This window comes from Trifolium pratense, linkage group LG6 (genome assembly GCF_020283565.1).
Source record: "Trifolium pratense cultivar HEN17-A07 linkage group LG6, ARS_RC_1.1, whole genome shotgun sequence".
NCBI lineage: Eukaryota > Viridiplantae > Streptophyta > Magnoliopsida > Fabales > Fabaceae > Trifolium > Trifolium pratense.
The window spans coordinates 27,777,371-27,797,921 of NC_060064.1; the positions used below are offsets into that span (position 1 = coordinate 27,777,371).

At 32.7% G+C, this 20,551-nt stretch overlaps 1 protein-coding gene and 2 long non-coding RNA genes across 3 annotated transcripts; 2 read left to right on the plus strand and 1 right to left on the minus strand.

Moving 5' to 3' along the window:
• The first annotated feature begins 30 nt into the window (after nt 1–30).
• Nucleotides 31–6,036, plus strand: LOC123888275. The gene is made up of 3 exons (XR_006802036.1): nt 31–1,295; nt 1,607–1,853; nt 5,897–6,036. It is a non-coding gene; the product is annotated as an uncharacterized LOC123888275 (long non-coding RNA).
• Nucleotides 3,004–15,438, minus strand: LOC123888271 (MDIS1-interacting receptor like kinase 2-like). The gene is made up of 6 exons (XM_045937272.1): nt 12,156–15,438; nt 11,730–12,032; nt 5,816–5,905; nt 5,651–5,678; nt 3,746–5,454; nt 3,004–3,456 (listed from the first exon to the last, which is right to left on the minus strand). The coding sequence occupies exons 1-6, from the start codon at nt 14,896–14,898 to the stop codon at nt 3,146–3,148; spliced, it is 5,184 nt and encodes a 1,727-aa protein (XP_045793228.1). The 5' UTR covers nt 14,899–15,438; the 3' UTR covers nt 3,004–3,145.
• Nucleotides 8,577–11,580, plus strand: LOC123888274. Its single transcript, XR_006802035.1, has 3 exons — nt 8,577–10,200; nt 10,512–10,758; nt 11,258–11,580. It is a non-coding gene; the product is annotated as an uncharacterized LOC123888274 (long non-coding RNA).
• Nucleotides 15,439–20,551: the final 5,113 nt, after the last annotated feature.

Here is a 20,551-nt window from a genome sequence, read left to right on the forward strand (position 1 = left end):
TTTGTTGCTATAAAGTGATTATTGTTGAGTTAAAGTGATTATTGTTGAGTTAAAGTGATTTTGTTGAGTTAAAGTGATTATTCTTTAGTTAAAGTCATTTTTTGAGTTAAAGTGATTACCATTTTGTGAACTGAGATGAACATTGAAAGATGAAGCAACTGGTGAGAGATGTGAGTATAGTAATAGATTTGAAAGGATTGTGGATTTGGTGTTTGTGTATGGTGTGAAGTTGGCGGAGGAGCTCGTCGGGAATCGGTGGGAATGGTTTAGGGGATTTGGGTGATTGGAGTGTAGTAGAGAGGTGGTACAGAGAGAGAGAGAGAATGTTGGTGGCTACCATTGCTATTAGGAGTAGAAGGTTTAGAGTCATGGTGATAAACATGAATTTATTTTGGTCTTCAACTCCATTGTTTTTCATGTAAACGGAGCAATTTCACATTCCATGATCTTTTCCCAATCTGCAGCATCACATTCTTATCCTTGTTCTCAATAACCCCTTTTAAACTTGGTACATACCACATAGTATAATAGTATTATCAATCATTATAATTTATAATCATATCATAACATATACTAATAAATGTTGTGTGATTGAACTTACGTACCAGCCGATTTTGTGCCTATGATTAATAGGCTTTATGAGAATTGTGAAAAAAGGATTGCTTGAGTTGAAATTTTTAGCTACTTCCTGAGATTTAGCTCCCTTTAGCCAATTCATTGATGAAGCTGTTCTTTGACTTATAGTCTTCTTAATCTCACCTGCATATATGTGTGGAATGTAAAACAAAGAGAGGAAACTAGCATTTCACTGAGTCAACTTTACTATTATTTTCTCTTCTTTATATTTCTTTTCTTCTCATAATTTAATTTCTACAGTTTCATTTTCCAATCGTAGGAATTGCAAAATTGTCTAGTCCTTTGGAAAATTTGGTATTGTCATTGTCTTCTTATCTTAAGATATTTATTCCACTTTGTTTCTTGACAAAAGAATCTGATATTTTTTTGCAAGAGCAATAAATTCAGCTATCTTTATCTGTTTGCTTTTATATTTTTCCCTATTAAGCATGTATTTTTTCCTATCAGTTTCCACTTTGTTCAATTTAGCTATTTGCATCGTTCTTACTTGTTTGTTATCAATGCTTGCAATGTCGCGTGTTTGGAGTCTCACAATGGGAACACCATATGAGGATGCACGAAACAAAAGGATGGAAGAGAATAAAAAAAGAATGGAAGCTCTGAATCTACCTAAACTCTCTCAATCCCATTACAAATCGTCTTCCATCACAAAACCCTCGGTAATAATCCTTTGCCTTCCTTTTTCAAAGAAATAGAAGTAGTATAGAGCTTTACATAACACATTTGTCAATTCTGCCCAGCTTAGAATGTATATCAACACACTCTGGCAACTACCTTAGTTGTATGAAAAGTTAAAAATGTGTCAATTTGATTGGTTGCAATAAGTCCTACATATGATGTACAGTTATCACTAGGTTAAAACTATATGATATTAGCATTGGACAGACGCATTTAATGTCAATATTGTATTTTCCCTTTCAATTACAATATTTTTTATAATACAACTTTTTCTTTTGAATTTTTTCCTTAGAAAATTAATAAGGAAGTAGGGTTGAAACCAAAGCTGAAAGTAAATGAGGAGGGTGAGCTACCTAAAGTAAGATCAAGCCAGGAATTGGCTAAGTTATACTGAATCAAGCGTGAGAAAATACAGAGTAATATTGAACAACCTAATGCACATGTGGCTGGAAAATGATGTGGATGACATGATGGGACAAGCTCTGGGCATTGAAAATGCAGCACTCCATTCATCTACATCGACCCATGTTCCTGAAAAGGTATGACATATACTTGTTAAATTTGATTTTATGTTGATGCTTAGTCCTTAGAACCCTAGGAAAGACACCACTTTAAATTGCTTGAATAATTATGCATAAGGCGTTGGAGCTTATTTAGATTGAATATCAGCCCTTGTTTGTTATATGAATGGAATTGGGAGCCTAAATTGTGTTTGGTTAGCTAATTGGAAGATTAAACTGTGTTTGGTTAGCCAATTGAAAGCCTAATCAAAGGGTTGTTATATGAATGAAATAGATATTCTACTGTGTTTTTGCTTAATCTGTGAAGTGGATTTATGGGAGTGGAGAGGAACTATTAGCTATTTTTAGGATGCACACGAACTTATTCATGTTGGACTTTTAACTCACACTTAACACACCTTCATCGTGCCTTAATTAGAACATTGCTGGAACTAAAATAAAAAAGTGATAAAGATTATTGTATAAAGTAAGCATACATACATTAGTAGACTGAAGAAGAATGAACTTTGTATTCTATAATTATGACAATAAACCTCATCTAACTTGAACCTGTTTTGCATCATAACTCAACCCACCCCATTAACTCAAAACAAAAGCAAATCACACCAACTCAATTACCTCTTTCCGGCCGGTGCCCATATCCGGTTAAAAGGCTGGGGACTGGTCATCAAAATTCATTCAGACCCTTGCTTGGTTTCAGATTCACCTACCTAGCTAGATACCTATCAATAATTTACACAACCCCTTCACATTACTACATTACTATGACACTCATTACTCAACCTATTCAGCTTCCTTTAACTTCACCTATAACAATAACTCTTTTTATTATTATGCATTCCTCTTTCTTGCAGTTCAAGTCACTGCACTCTACACGTAATTCTGCGCTTCCTTAACCAATGATGATCATGATCCTTTAGAGTTTTTGCCATATGGGTTTATTGATAGGACTAAAGAACAAGATTTTTTGGTTCCTTATGAGGCCCCACAAGTTCAAATTCTTAGTCACAATGCAATTGGTGGTTTTTAAGTCATTGTGGATAGAAGGGGTGTTGAAAGATACTCTAGTTAAGTTAGTTGTTCGTTTTTAAATGTATACTCTTGCGTTACAAAAATAAAGTTTATGTCTTGACATCAACAATTTTCTTATAAAATATAATAAAAAATCTAATCAAAACCACATTAAAATATTATTCAAAATGATAGCACATCTAAAATACAAAAATAACAATAAAATGACCAATGGAATTTTTTTTTTACAAAAACCAAGTAGAAGAAGTAACATTTAAGCATATATCCATTGAAGAAGACTACACACTTAAAAGCTCCCTAGAAACCTGCTCCATGGTAGGGCGAGATTGTGGACTATCAACCAAACAAGAAAATGTTGTCTTTGCAATGCATATTAACTGCTTAGCTTGTCGATGATTCACCGGACGAGAGAGACGTTGATCCAACTTATTCATCAATGGCATACTATCAAGTGTGGATCCCATGATAATCCATTGTAAAGAATTAGATACAATATCTCCAGGGTGTTTTCCAAAAAGTATTTCCAGTGCTAATACTCCAAAACTATACACATCATTTTTCTCATTCACTTCCATTGTGTATGCAAGTTCTGTGCCAAATCAAAAGAGGAAGAGAATTATGAAGTAGTTATATTCCTATATCCTCGTTGTAAAATAAGTGATGCAGTTGATCGGTTCATAACTTTGATCAGTAATATCTTTAGTTATTTATCATTAAAAATTATAAAAAGTTGGTTATGTGAATAATGTATACAGACAAACTGCGATACTTATTTTAGGACGGCGAAATATGATTAGCAAAGACAAGTTGCAAGTTCCAAGATCCAAATTACAAGTGTGTAATATCATAATTAATTAGTCCATAAAAAGAAAATTAACCTGGAGCAGCATATCCTAAGGTGCCTGCAAAAGAGGTCCAATTGGATGAATTAGGATTAAGAAGCTTAGCTGTTCCAAAGTCGGAGACACGAGCCACATATTCTAAATCCAGAAGAATGTTCTTGTTTGATATATCTCGATGAACAATCGGAGGGGAGCAATCATGGTGCATGTAGCATAAAGCATTAGCTACATCTTTAATAACAGTCACCCTCTTATTCCAATCAAATGCAATTGCTTCCTCGTCATCTTTCAAAATCTTTTCCAAACTACCTTTCTCCATGAACTCGTAAACCAAAAACGACAACTGTGAATGTGAACAAAATCCATATAGCTTCACAATGTTGCGATGCCGAATTTCTGTTAGAGCTTGGATCTCATTTGTGAATGATTTTAGATTGGGGTTTTCTGCATCTGCTACTGAATGGAGTTTTTTAACAGCAACTACTTGACCTGTCTGCAACTCTGCTTTGTAAACACTTCCATGTGCTCCTACTCCAATGAGATGTTTGTCATCAAACTCTTCTGTGGCTTCAATAATGTTCTCATACACCATTTTTCCATCAAAACTCCATATTGTAAATACATTTGTAGGAGCAATGATGTTTCCTCCAACTTGGTTTTCTCTTGTTGTTGCCGATTGGCAGAAACAATACGAGAATTTCAAACAAATGAATGCTAGCATAAGAGTTCCTAGTGCTAGAGGTAAAACTATGAACAAGATCACTTTCTTAGTCTTATTATTATGAGATCCACTGGTTGGTTTTATGCAAGGCTTCAAGCCAGAAACATTACCGCACAAGCCTGCATTATTTCTCAACACTTCAAATGTAGCGTTATTGAAAACTCGCATATTTGGAAGTGCACCCTTCAATTGGTTATATGATATATCAACAAACGACAAACTAATCATTTGATCCATGGAAGAGGGAATAAAACCAGAAAGATTGTTATGTGAAATATTCAATGTTTCCAAGTATTTCAGCTTTCCAAGCATTGGTGGTATGGTTCCATCCAAAAAATTTCCACTAAGATCAAGACTTTGAAGGACTTTAAAATTTCCAAACTCAATAGGAATATTACCTTTGAATTTGTTATGGCTCAAATTTAAGTTCAATAACTTGGGAAAAATGAAAAGTTCTTTTGTGATGAAACCACTTAAATTATTTGCTGCAACATTTAAGATTTCAAGTCCCTTTGATGCTGTTAACTGTACATGAATATTACCAGAAAGATTGTTGGTGCTTAAAATGAGTCTTCCCAACTTAGTCAAATTTCCTAACTCCTTTGGTATATTTCCTGTAAGATGGTTTGAAGATAAGTCAATTAAATATAGGTTAGTTGCTTCGCCGAGTTCAGGTGGTATACACCCTGATATATTATTTTTGGAGATGTGAAGTTGTGTCAAGTTATGAAACTTTCCCCAGTTGGATGAAAGGTGGCCATAAAAGTTATTGTCATCCAATTCCACGTACTCCAAATTTGGGTATACACCAAAATCATCTGTTATGTTTCCATCAAAATGGTTGTGATCAAGCCAAAGTCTAATAAGGCTAGAACAATTCTTCAAACTCTTTAGAACTTGCCCTATAAAATTGTTATTTGAAGAACTAATGTAGTTCAAGTTTCCACCTTGGCAAATGTTATGAGGCCACTCACCAATTAAATTATTATCATCTACTTGGAATGAATGCAAATTAGCAAGCATACTGAATTCTGTTGGTATTATCCCACTGAGATGGTTTTCATTAAAGATAAGAGCTTTTAAATTGCTCAAGTTTCCAATTGAAGGTGGGATATTACCAGAGAGACTATTATTTGCCAAAACAATTTGTATCAAAGATCTCATCATTCCGATTTCGCTAGGAATGGAACCAGAAAGAATATTATCTGCAAGATATAGACTTTCTATTTTCAATAACTTCCCAATTTCTTGAGGAATAGATCCAGAAATATTATTGTCATGAAGATATAGAATTTCTATGTTTAATAACTTCCCAATTTCTGGCGGAATAGTTCCAGAAAGCATATTGTCATGAAGATTTAGATATGTTATGTTTGTTAATCTCCCAATTTCTTGAGGAATAGATCCATAAAGATTATTTTCATTAAGAAATAGAATTTTTATGTTCAGTAAATTTCCAATTGTAGGTGGGATTCCTCCAGAAAGTTTGTTGTTATATAGATACAAATCTGACAACAAGGTCAGATTCCCAATAGAAGTTGGGATAGTCCCTGTGAGATTTGCATGTGAGATACGAAGTTCTCTCAGATTACTCAATGCACCTATTTTTTCAGGAATGGAACTACTGAAAATATTACTATCTAGAACTAAAAATTGAAGACTAGTCAAATTTGTTATTTCACATGGAATTGTTCCTGAGAGAAGATTTTCACTAAGATCAAGATAAGAAAGTTTGGACAATATTCCAATTTTGTTAGGAATATTTTCATTCAAGAAGTTGAAACTAAGATCAAGAGTATGAATGTTTGGAAGTGATGTGAAGTTAAGACTTTTGAGTGTACCTTTCAATCCCATATTTGTGAGACTTACATTAGTGACATATATGGAATTTTCATCACAAGTAATTCCAAGCCAATTGTTGCATGAATTATTGCCACTCCATGAAGATAACAAAGCTTGGCTTTGGTTGTCAAGACTTGATTTCCACTTCAACAAAGCACTTGCTTCTTCTCTACTTTGTAAAGATGAAGAAGTAGATAATACTGTAAGGGAAGAACCAACAATTGAAGAAGAAGTGCTAGTTATGAATGCACAAAAGTACATTGAAAAAAACAGCCAAGTGAGTACACACTTCATGGGCACAAGCATTGGAAATAAGGAAACCATGGAAGCTTTTGGTTGACGAATTAAGATAGTAATTTGTTTTGCTGGACTCATAGTATATATGTAGCTAGTGTTGCAGATATAGGTGAAAATCAAAGAACATTTATACTGGGTGTTGGTGATGGACAAAGTGTTCATTTTTGGGAAGATAAGTGTGGATTGATAGTGGTACTCGTTTAAGAGATGTTGTGGATGAGATTCCTTATCATAGCATGAGGTAGTAGATGAAAATGGTAATTGGATATAAGTGGATTGATAGTGTGGTTCTCGTTTAAGAGATGTTTTGGGAAAATAATTGTATGACTTACTATCCAATGTGCTGCCACATTTATTGCAAATTGTATGTGGTGATCGCTCCTCATTTGGATATGTACCCTGTATGAGAAAAAAATTTAAAAATATAGGTACGTTGTTTTCGGTGCGTACCATGGTGTACCAGCTACGTACCACTACCCGATATGTATCCGATAATGGTACTCTCCTTCAAATGGAGTACCCATGCTTCATAGGATGAGTTGAATATTATCAACTAAATAAACTTATTTAAGAAAGATAATTTGAAAAAAAAAAGTTTAAACAGAGTCCATTTGAATTTGACTTATTTTCGAGTTTATAAAAATAATTTATGTAAATAAATAAACTTATATGTTAATTCATAAGTTTTTACTAACAAAAGTTGTATTTTTATAAGTTGTTTTCTCATAAGCTACTATGAAAAACTTATAGTACATAAAAATATTTATTTATTCGTATAAATTATTTTGCGTAAGATAAAAAATAAAACAATCCAAACGGAACATAATACTACGCTATGCAAAGTTTAACTCAATTTCGCCTATTCACAATTGTTTTTTATATACATCTTTTAGAATTGATCACTTTGACTAATACATAAGGGTTTCTTTAATCAAATTCTTAAAGTAATTTGAAATCTTAAAATATGTGTTATAAATCCATTAAAATCGTGTGTTAAGAATTTTGATAGTAAAAAAGTCTTGTAAAAAAATCTTTAAAATCTCACAGAATAAATATAGTTAAATAAAATATCTTAAAATCATCGAGACTTTTTTTGGTAAAATTGTCTCATAAAATTACAATCCGGTTTCATAGAAGGTGTTGGATGAGAAAAGAACACAGTGGGAGACCACTTTTCACCCTTAGATCACGAAGGACTACAGTAAGCCATAATAATTTTTTTACATTGTACATTTTTTTCATGAGTTTGGCAGCCATTGAACAATGAGTTTGATAGCTTGTAGCCGATAGCTAGGAGCTAATGACTTATAGTTATAGCCGATAAGCTATTTGAAGTGTTTGGTAAAATTAACAGTTTAACTAGCTGATAAATGTAAAATGACATAAAATGATATTGTTTTTTTGAATTAATAATAAAATTTATATCATATTAATATTTAACATACTTGCAATTAAAAATTAATTTTTCTTATATACTGTATTTTTTATATTATTAAACTAATTTTTATTAGGTGGAATTTCATTTTCTAAAAATCATGGGTTTTCTAAAAATTCATAGTAGAAAATCATATTTTTATTAAAATAAGTATGGTTTATTATTGTTTTTGTGACAAAACAATAATAATATGGTTTATTAAAAAAAATACGACTTGGCTTATATATTAACGTAAAAGATGCAATTTTTATTTAAAATTATAATAAATTATAAAAGGTAAAATTTAATTTTCGATAAAATAAGAAGGGTAAAAATGGGAGAAAAAATAATAAGTTATAAGCTATAAGCTCAAAAATTTCTGAAAAATAAGTTGACCTATAAGTTCATGATGAAAAGACTGTTACCAAAAAAAATCTTTTAGTTATAATTCATAAACTATAAACTAACTTATGACGCGTTTGAATTAGCTTATACAAACAACTTATGCAATATAAATTAGATTGCATGCTATTTTATAAATTTACACTATTAAAAATTGTATTTTTATAAACTGATCGCATAAGTTCAAAAATAAGTTAATCCTACCACTATCATTGATGGTTCGCTTTCTTCCTCCACCACCAAGGGTTCTCATATCTTCCATCACAGACAGTTCCTTCCTTTTTCTCAAGATCCTTTCAGTTTGATTTCTGCAATTTAGCTTCTCAAAACCCCTAACTCAGGTAACTCGTTTGACAGAGGTGAAGTGTTATGTTTTATTCATAAGAGTTGAACTATATTTTTGTATTGGTTGTTTTTTGTTTTTTATTTTTTATTTTTATTTTGCTGAGTTGAAGTGATTTTGCTTCAAGCTTCTATTTTGTGTTGATTTTGTTGAGTTAATGTGATTTGTTTTGTTTGGTTGACTTCAAATAATATTTTTGTCGCTATAAAGTGATTATTCTTGAGTTAAAGTGATTTTGTTGAGTCAAAGTCATTTTTTTGAGTTAACGTGATTACCATTTTGTGAACTGAGATGAACATCGCAAGATGAAGCAACCTGTGCGAGATGCGAGTATAGTAATAGATTTGAAAGGATTGTGGATTTGGTGTTTGTGTTTGGATTGGTGTTTTGGAGGCACGTGAGGTGTGAATGGTGTGAAGTTGGCGGAGGAGTTCGTCGGGAATCGGTGGGAGTGATTTAGGGGGTAGTAGAGAGGTGGTACAGAGAGAGAGAGAGAGAATGTTGGTGGCTACCATTGCTATTAGGAGTAGAAGGTTTAGAGTCATGGTGATAAACATGAATTTATTTTGGTCTTCAACTCCATTGTTTTTCATGTAAAAGGAGCAATTTCACATTCCATGATCTTTTCTCAATCTGCAGCATCACATTCTTATCCTTGTTCTCAATAACCCCTTTTAAACTTGGTACATACCACATAGTATAATAGTATTATCAATCATTATAATTTATAATCATATCATAACATATACTAATAAATGTTGTGTGATTGAACTTACGTACCAGCCGATTTTGTGCCTATGATTAATAGGCTTTATGAGAATTGTGAAAAAAGGATTGCTTGAGTTGAAATTTTTAGCTACTTCCTGAGTTTTAGCTCCCTTTAGCCAATTCATTGATGAAGCTGTTCTTTGACTTATAGTCTTCTTAATCTCACCTGCATATATGTGAGGAATGTAAAACAAAGAGAGGAAACTAGCATTTCACTGAGTCAACTTTACTATTATTTTCTCTTCTTCTCATAATTTAATTTCTACAGTTTCATTTTCCAATCATTGCATTTGGTATGTGATATGCTGAACTAATCATGGCATTTTTCCACTATTCTTAAATATGTCATTGTCTTCTTATCTTAAGATATTTATTCCACTTTGTTTCTTGACAAAAGAATCTGATATTTTTTTGCAAGAGCAATAAATTCAGCTATCTTTATCTGTTTGCTTTTATATTTTTCCCTATTAAGCATGTATTTTTTCCTATTAGTATCCACTTTGTTCAATTTAGCTATTTGCATCGTTCTTACTTGTTTGTTATCAATGCTTGCAATGTCGCGTGTTTGGAGTCTCACAATGGGAACACCATATGAGGATGCACGAAACAAAAGGATGGAAGAGAACCAAAAAAGAATGGAAGCTCTGAATCTACCTAAACTCTCTCAATCCCATTACAAATCGTCTTCCATCACAAAACCCTCGGTAATAATCCTTTGCCTTCCTTTTTTAAAGAAATAGAAGTAGTATAGAGCTTTACATAACACATTTGTCAATTCTGCCCAGCTTAGAATGTATATCAACACACTCTGGCAACTACCTAAGTTGTGTGAAAAGTTAAAAATATGTCAATTTGATTGGTTGCAATAAGTCCTACATATGATGTACAGTTATCACTAGGTTAAAACTATATGATATTAGCATTGGACAGACACATTTAATGTCAATATTGTATTTTCCCTTTCAATTACAATATTTTTTATAATACAACTTTTTCTTTTGAATTTTTTCCTTAGAAAATTAATAAGGAAGTAGGGTTGAAACCAAAGCTGAAAGTAAACGAGGAGGGTGAGCTACCTAAAGTAAGATCAAGCCAGGAATTGGCTAAGTTATACTGAATCAAGCGTGAGAAAATACAGAGTAATATTGAACAACCTAATGCACATGTGGCTGGAAAATGATGTGGATGACATGATGGGACAAGCTTTGGGCATTGAAAATGCAGCACTCCATTCATCTACATCGACCCATGTTCCTGAAAAGGTATGACATATACTTGTTAAATTTGATTTTATGTTGATGCTTAGTCCTTAGAACCCTAGGAAAGAGACCACTTTAAATTGCTTGAATAATTATGCATAAGGCGTTGGAGCTTATTTAGATTGAATATCAGCCCTTGTTTGTTATATGAATGGAATTGGGAGCCTAAATTGTGTTTGGTTAGCTAATTGGAAGATTAAACTGTGTTTGGTTAGGTAATTGAAAGCCTAAACAGAGGGTTGTTATATGAATGAAATAGATATTCTACTGTGTTTTTGCTTAATCTTATCCGGTTAAAAGGTTGGGGACAGGTCATTTAAATTCATTCAGACCCTTGCTTGGTTTCAGATTCACTTACCTAGCTAGATACCTATCAATAATTTACACAACCCCTTCACATTACTACAATACTATGACACTCATTACTCAACCTATTCAGCTTCCTTTAACTTCACCTATAACAATAACTCATTTTATTATTATGCATTCCTCTTTCTTGCAGTTCAAGTCACTGCACTCTACACATAATTCTGCGCTTCCTTAACCAATGATGATCATGATCCTTTGAAGTTTTTGCCATATGGGTTTATTGATAAGACTAAAGAACAAGGTTTTTTGGTTCTTTATGAGGCCCCACAAGTTCAAATTCTTAGTCACAATGCAATTGGTGGTTTTTAAGTCATTGTGGATGGAAGGGTTGTTGAAAGATACTTTAGTTAAGTTAGTTGTTCGTTTTTAAATGTATACTCGTACGTTACAAAAAATAAATTTTATGTCTTGACATCAACAATTTTCTTATAAAATATAATAAAAAATCTAATCAAAACCACATTAAAATATTATTCAAAATGATAGCACATCTAAAATACAAAAATAACAAAATAAAATGACCATTGGAAAAAAAAGTTTACAAAAACACAAAAACCAAGTAGAAGTAACATTTAAGCATATATCCATTGAAAAAGACTACACACTTAAAAGCTCCCTAGAAACCTGCTCCATGGTAGGGCGAGATTGTGGCCTATCAGCCAAACAAGAAATTGTTGTCTTTGCAATAGATACTAACTCCTTAGCCTGTCGACGATTCGCCGGACGAGAGAGACGTTGATCCAACTTATTCATCATTGGCATAGTATCAAGTGTTGATCCCATGATAATCCATTGTAAAGAATTAGATACAATATCTCCAGGGTGTTTTCCAAATAGTATTTCCAATGCTAATACTCCAAAACTATACACATCATTTTTCTCATTCACTTCCATTGTGTATGCAAGTTCTGTACAAATTCAAAAGAGAGAGAGAATTATGAAGTCGTTATTATTTTCCAAAATAATATGATTAGTAAAGAAATATTACAAATGTGTACATCATAATTAGTCCATATAGAAAGAAAATTAACCTGGAGCAACATATCCAAAGGTGCCTGCAAAAGAGGTCCAATTGGATGAATTAGGATTAAGAAGCTTAGCTGTTCCAAAGTCAGAGACACGAGCCACATATTCTAAATCCAGAAGAATATTCTTGCTTGATATATCTCGATGAACAATCGGAGGGGAGCATTCATGGTGCATGTAGCATAAAGCATTAGCTACATCTTTAATAACATTCACCCTCTTAGTCCAATCAAATGCAATTGCTTCTTCATCATCTTTCAAAATCTTTTCCAAACTACCTTTCTCCATGAACTCGTAAACCAAGAACGATAAGTGTGAATGTGAACAAAATCCATATAGCTTCACAATGTTGCGATGCCGAATTTCTGTTAGAGCTTGGATCTCATTTGTGAATGATTTTAGATTGGGGTTTTCTGCATCTACCACTGAATGGAGTTTTTTGACAGCAACAACTTGACCTGTCTGCAACTCTGCTTTGTAAGCACTTCCATGCGCTCCTACTCCAATGAGATGTTTGTCATCAAACTCTTCTGTGGCTTCAATAATGTTCTCATACACCATTTTTCCATCAAAACGCCATATTGTAAATACACTTCTTGGAGCAATGACGTTTCCTCCAACCTGGTTTTCTCTTGTGGTTGACGAATGGAAGAAACAATACGAGAATCTGAAACAAACGATCGCTAGCATTAGAGTTCCTAGTGATATTACGAGTAAAACTATGAACAAGAACACCTTCTTATTCTTAGCGATCCTAGTTGGTTTTATGCAAGGCTTCAATCCATAAACATTACCACACAAGCCTGCATTATATCTCAACACTTCAAATGTAGCGTTATTGAATGCTCGCATATTTGGAAGTGCACCTTGCAACTGGTTATATGATATATCAACCAACCACAAACTAATCATTTGATCCAAGGAAGTGGGGATGAAACCAGAAAGATTGTTATGTGAAATATTCAATGTTTCTAAGTATATCAGCTTTCCAAGCATTTGTGGAATGGTTCCATTCAAAAAGTTTCCACTGAGATCAAGAAAATGAAGGTTTTTAAAATTTCCAAAATCAACAGGAATATTTCCTTTGAATTTGTTATGGCTCAAATTTAAGTTCAACAAGTTAGGCAAAATGACAATTTCTTTTGGGATGAAGCCGCATAGATTATTTGATGAAACATCTAATGTTTCAAGTCCACTTAAGGATGTTATTTGTGCATGAAAAATACCAGAAAGATGGTTGTTTGATAAAAAGAGTCTGCCCAACTTAGTCAATTTTCCTAACTCCTTTGGAATATTTCCTGTAAGATGGTTTGAAGACAAGTCAATTGAATATAGGCTAGGTGCTTCACCGAGTTCGGGTGGTATACAACCTGATATATTATTTTTGGAGATGTTAAGTTCTGTCAAGTTATAAAACTTTCCCCAGTTGGATGAAAGGTGGCCATGAAAATTATTGTCATCTAATTTTATGAACTTCAAATTTGGGTATACACCAAAATCTTCTGTTATGTTTCCATAAAACTGGTTATGTTCAAGCCATAGTCTAATAAGACTAGAACAATTCTTCAAATTCTTTAGAACTTGGCCAGTAAAATGGTTATTTGAAGCAATAATGGATACCAATTTTCCACCAAAGCAAATGTTATGAGGCAACTGTCCAATGAAATTGTTATCATTTACAAAGATTGTTTCCAGATTAGCAAGCATATTCAATTCCGTCGGAATTGTCCCAATGAGATGGTTTCTTTGAATGGAAAGATCTTGTAAATGGCTCAAGTTTCCAATTGAAGGTGGGACTTTACCAGAGAAACTATTATATGACAAATCAATTTGAATCAAAGATCTCATCATTCCAATTACGCTAGGAATAGATCCAGAAAGATTATTGGTATTAAGAAGTAGGATTTTTAAGTTCAATAATTTCCCAATTTCTTGAGGAATAGATCCAGAAAGATTATTGGCAGTAAGATATAGGATTTTTAAGTTCAATAATTTCCAAATTTCTTGAGGAATAGATTCACAAAGGTTATTTGCAGCAAGAAGTAGATATTCCATGTTCAGTAAATTTCCAATTGTAGATGGGATTTCTCCAGAAAGTTTGTTGCGATCTAGAAACAATTGCGTTAACAACGTCAAATTCCCAATAGAAGTTGGGAGAGTCCCTGTGAGATTTGCATTTGAGATACCAAGTTTTCTCAGATTCCTCAATGCACCTATTTCTTTAGGAATGGAACTACTGAAAGTATTATTATCTAGATATAAAGTATGAAGACTAGTCAAATTTGTTATTTCACATGGAATTGTTCCAGAGAGAAGATTGTGACTAAGATCAAGATAAGAAAGTTTGGACAATATTCCAATATGGTTAGGAATATTTTGATTCAAGAAGTTGAAACTAAGATCAAGAATAAGAATATTTGGAAGTGATGTGAAGTTAAGACTTTTGAGTGTACCTTTCAATCCCATATTTGTGAGATTTACATATTTAACATAGATGGAATCTTCATCACAAGTAATTCCAAGCCAGTTGCATGAGTTATTGCCATTCCATGATGATAGTAAGGTTTGGCTTTGGTTGTCAAGACTTGTTTTCCACTTCAACAAAGCACTTGCTTCTCTACTTTTTAAAGATGAAGAAGTAGATGAAATTGTCAGGGAAGAAGAAGAAGAAGTAGGGCTAGTTATGAGTGCACATAAGTACATTGAAAAAAACAGCCAACAGAGTACACACTCCATGGACACAAGCATTTCGGTTGAGGATTTAAGATAGTTTTGTTTTGATATTGGACTCAAAACAGTACACACTTCATGCACACAAGCATTGGAAATAAATTCCAAACATCATGGTCCCATAATTCAACTATTTCAGATTTCCTAATAATTTCATGGTCCCTTAAGAATTAATTTGTTGACCGAATTAATTTTATATGCCGTTAATCTTTATGTGTCGCAATATCATATCAAAAGATTTTGGATTTGTCTGAAATTTTACACAAATGATCTATATGATATAAACTTTCAATGCAACGGTGGATTTTATAAAATTTATATCGGTTAAAACGTTATTGAAAGGTGTAACATTTGGTGTCAAACTAGTTGGTGTCATTTGATCCTGACTATATATATATATATATATATATATAGGATGTATATTATGAGAATGACAAAGATATATGAGAATGATTAATAGCTTTTAGATCAAAATTAAAAGTAAGTTTTAAACTATTTTCTCACATTTTATATTTAGGGGTTGGGTTCGAGTCCCGGACACCCTACCTTATAAGAAAAAAAAAACTATTTTCTCTCTCTAAAAATATACAATACAACTATTTTCTCTCTCTAAAATCTTTTTACTCTGCTTCTCTCTAGTCTTCTATAGCCGCCTTCAATCCAAATCTTTTCTTCACCATGTAAATCTACATGTGGTGGTGCGATGAGTGTGTTTTGTCACTCCGCACCACCTTTTGTCCAGTTCTCCGACGTTGTAACTATCACAATGTGGTGTTTTTGTGAGCGAACCTGGATTTTTTCGGGTTGGTGTTTTTGCGTGCGGATCTGGTTTTTTTGGGGTTGGTTCGTGCTCCGCCGGAGGTTTGGTGAAGTACCTCATCTTGTGTTCACTGCGTTTCGATTTTTGGAGGTGTTGGCGTTCTGTTCTCGTATCCTCCTTTTCGGTGTGGTCCAGCAATGGGTGGTGTTGCCTTCTGGCAGTTAGGGTTTTTTCTGGTGGCCTTCTTTGCACCGGTAGCTGTTGGAGTTCGCAATAGTGGTAGATCCGAAGGTGGTTTTTGTGCGTGTTCTGGCTTGTTTGCAGAAACGTGCATGTTTTTCTGTTTCGATGGTTGGTGTGGTGTTTTGGATCTTGCGATGGGTCAATGTTGTGGTGGTGGTTGGAGGTGATGAGGGGGTGTGGTGGTGGTGTTGGATTTGGTGCCGTCGGTTTGCCGGTTTGGGTTTTGACTGTGGTGGTTCTGTGGTGGTTTTGGTGAGGTGAGGTGTTGTGGTGGTGGGGTTGGCGTGTACGGTGGTGATCGGTGGCGTTTGGTTCTGGCGCCGTCGATATTTGGTTGATGTCGTGCGCAGTGGTTTTCTAGGTTACTTGATTCTCTAACCGCTTTCCAAATCTGTTGAGATTTGCAGGATTTTTTTTAGTCTCCGTTGGTGTCCAAATCTGTTGAGATTTGCAGGTTTCTTGTGTTTCTGGTTGACCTCTTCCGCGTCGGTGTTCATTGTTTTGAGGTGGTCTGCGAGATGAGACTGTTTTGTCGGTTGTTGCCGTGTGTGTTGGCTTTGTCGTCGTCTGGGAATATAGGGTGTCTTTGAGCTGAGACTTGTCTGCATAGGTTCTCATTCTACCGTTGTCTCATCAGTTTTTTAGCCTAAAGGAGCTGTTTTTTGGATTCAAATGGACCGATCATTTTTTTATTCGAGATAAGGAGTTATAGTCGATCTAGTGGCAACTTTTGGGGCTGGGTTGGTGTCTTCTGGTGGCCTGAAATCTGAGGGGTGCCTTTCGGATTTTGGGATTAGGAGGTGGACCTCTATTAGGTGGTGTTTATTTTTTACGTTCTGCATATATACGACGCCCTATTATGTAGTTACTTTTATACCGATTTCTGTTCGTCTTGTGCAAAGACCTAGTTAATAATATATTTGCTGATAAAAAAAATACATGTTTCTTTAATTATATGGGTGTTTGCCACCCGTGAAATGTACTATATAGTGTATGAGAAATGATATTTGTTCAATTATTTTTGGACAATTTTGGAGACAACTTTCTATCTCATACTCTCATTGTATTTTTACCCTTTCTCCTTCTGTCTTACTTTATTATTTTTGTTTCAAAAGATGGAGGAGAAAAATGTTGTCCCAAAAGTTCTCATAAAATTTGTTATACAAATAACACTACTCAATATTATAGTGTATGTAGTGTTTCTTTAGGGTTTTTTTTTGTGTGTGTAAATGGTATCTTCCGTGCATAATTGATGCACTATCACTCGAGCTTTGTGAGACTCAAGTGAGCTTCATAAGAATTTTAACGTTATTATATGCTCAAACTCAAGTTCAAACCCAAAACTTAAAGACTCATATGATTTCATCTAAATGCTTTTAAATAATTACTAATGTTGTTTATGTTCTTATATTCTTCATCCTGATTTAATTAAACAACAAACAATATACGATAGTATTACTACTAATACAACATGAAGCAAAAAGTATTTTATGGATGAAGATCGGAAAAGCTAAGTTTCAGCGTGTGGCTTTATCCGTCCATGGTTTTGTCCCTGTGTGAATGCACCCTCATATTCTTCGCTTTTGAAAATCCATGGTGTGGGTATTTTTACTATTACTACTAGTAGTATTTATTTAGGGCCACCTTTTAATTTTTAAATGAGACCTTTTAATATGCATCGTCCATTTAAAATTCGTGGTTATGAATTTTTTATTGTTACTACTACTACTTTTTTGACCAAATATTCATCTTCTTCCCGACAAGAAAACATTTATTTTCTTGTTTTTCTTGGAATTTCACAAAAGTAAAATCCTGACCTTGTACCCAAAAAAAAATCCATAGGCTGCAGAATACATCTCTTTTCTAGAGTGGATTCTCTCCGGTCTAATCTTAAATGGAGAATGGAGGCTGTCAAGTAGTGATATGGATCTTTCAAATTTTTTTAATGATATGAACAGTAACATAAAAAAAAGGAATGGGGGGTTGATATGTGACGGGAGGAAAACTTAACGGGAGGGAATATGCTCTCATAGTTTTAGCATTCATACCTTGAAACTTGATTAAGATGTTGTTAGTTCCATTAACAATTCCAAACTTATAATTTTATCAAGACAAGAAATTTAAATCTTCTACCTAATTCTCATTTTAAACTTTTATTCGTATTGAGGCAATTTTATCAGTACTTTGAGCATTTCAAGCCACCTTATTATTATTATTATTATTATTATTATTATTATTATTATTATTATTATTATTATTATTATTATTATTATCTGCTACATAACTGTATGGCTGTTATGAATTTACTTATTAGGGGTATGTTAGTAAAAAAATAATTAATTAATGCATTTAAAATTTTATAAAGGGACTTATAAAATAGGAACAAAGTTTTTTCAAAAGAGTCTTAAATTTAAGGATAAAGATAATAAATAAAATACCTAAGTTATTCAATTAAATATAAAAATTGAATATTTACTTCAATTTCATTTCCGATAACATTTGTGGTGCATGAATTATTGTTTTTCCGATTTGCATGAACTATCGTGCCAAAAGCATATATTCCCTCCCTCGTGTCTCAAATATAAATAGAAATTATCTTTCTATGTTCACTAAATTATTTATCTATTTGATTTAAAATGTACGCTCAAATACATAAGTGATTCATGAACTTAAAAAAAAAAAAAATCTTTTTTATATTTGAGATAGGAGGAAGAATTACTATGATAGCTTTTCTTTGAGTCAAAATAACATGATGGTTTTTGTGGAAAATTAAATTAGCGTGGGTCTCACCTATGAATTGAACCTCAGACCTCAAGAGGAGCACACTTTCAGGTCTCAAGCCAATACCAATGCACCAACCCAAGTGAGTTATAAACTCATATAGCTTGGTTGACTTCATGTAACATGTGTGTTTCAAAAGGACTTCTCGTAAATTAATTGGGATCAAATGAAGGTAAATTCTAATATGGATCACTTCATCAAGTGGTTTATGGTGGACCAGTCACGAATAATGTTATAACGAATACGAATTTTACAAAATCCACCGTTGGATTGAAAGTTTAGATCATATTGATCAGCCATAAAAAAATTTAGAAAAATTGAAAATCATTTGATATGTTATTGAGACACATCAAGAATAACGGTTTATTAAATAACGTAAATCTTGATGGGTCTCAATAACATATCAAATAATTTTCAAAAAAATTTAAAAAATTTATAGATGATCTATACGATATAAACTTTCAATCCAATAACGAATTTTGTAAAATTCATATTCGGTAGATCACTTGTCCACGGTGGACCACTTGTGAAGGTGGTCCACCGTAGCATTAGCCATCAAATGAATACTCCCTCCGGTCCTTATTATAAGAAGAACTTTATTTTTTAGATTTATAGAATGTTGGATGTATCTGGTCCATATTATTGACTAGATACATTTAACATTCAATGAATCTAAAAAGTAAACTTTTTCCTATAATAAGGATTAGAGGAGTATGATTGAAAAACTTAGAGTTAACCGGATGATAATCCCTCAGTCTTTGCGAAAGGATTTTAAAAAGAAATACAAGAACATATTAAGTGCATCATTTTAAAAAAATTAAAACTTTTTTTTTTGACAAAAAAATTAAGAAAATTATTCTTGCATTTCATCGCCTAGTATTTGTCGTAAGAAAATGTTCGGTGCATTAATGTATTACTTTTGTATGCAATTTTTTTTTATGAAGCAAATTTTCTTAAAATACTTTATATTTTTTTGATAGAGTAAAAATGTAAAATACTCTTTATATTTTAATGTGTATAATAACTTTTCATATTTCAATATAGGTTTTTTCTAATCTATCTCGTCATAATTTAAGAGTATTATCCATCAACCAATGAGAACAAGCCATATACAAATTCACATATGCAAATTCAAAAGTTTGTTACAAGTTAGTTGTGAGTACCACATATAAATACACTTATGTGACTTGTTCTCATTAGTGTTGATGAGTAAATATCCTCAAATTATGAAAGGATTGATTCTCCTCACCTTCGAAATAAAGTAGTAGTATTAAATATTAATTATGGACATCTTTGAAAGAAAAAAAAAATATACCTAATAAATTATATAGGGCATAATATTTTTTTTTTAAAAAAAGGGCTTATATTTTGGCGGGGCAGATGCAAGTGCGTCCTATTGGGGGCCAAGCCCCCACCAAAACAAATAATTTTCTTTTAATATTAGTATTATTATTTTTTTAAGCCCCATGACTAGGTCTATTATTAACTCACAACAAATTTAACTTCTTACTTTTTAATTTTTTTACTACTTTAACTTTTCAATTTTTACACACTTTCTCTCTTAAAATTAAAAGTATTCTTCTTCTCTTTTAATTATTTTTTTGTCTCTTTCTCTTGTTTTACTTCTCTTGAACCATCATTTAGTTAGAGAGGGGCAAATTTTATAATGTTGGTAGTAAAAATATCATCAAACATTTTTAGAATACAAAACCTCGCAAAGTAAAATTGTAATTTATATATAAGTTTTTATGTTTTGAGTTTTTTTTTTTGACTCAAAAACAAATATTCATTCATTCATTCAAATTCATAGGGAATACATCAATCAAAACCATTATATAATCAATTTCGATAAAAACTAATAAGGATGAATCTGCAAACAAGCTCACA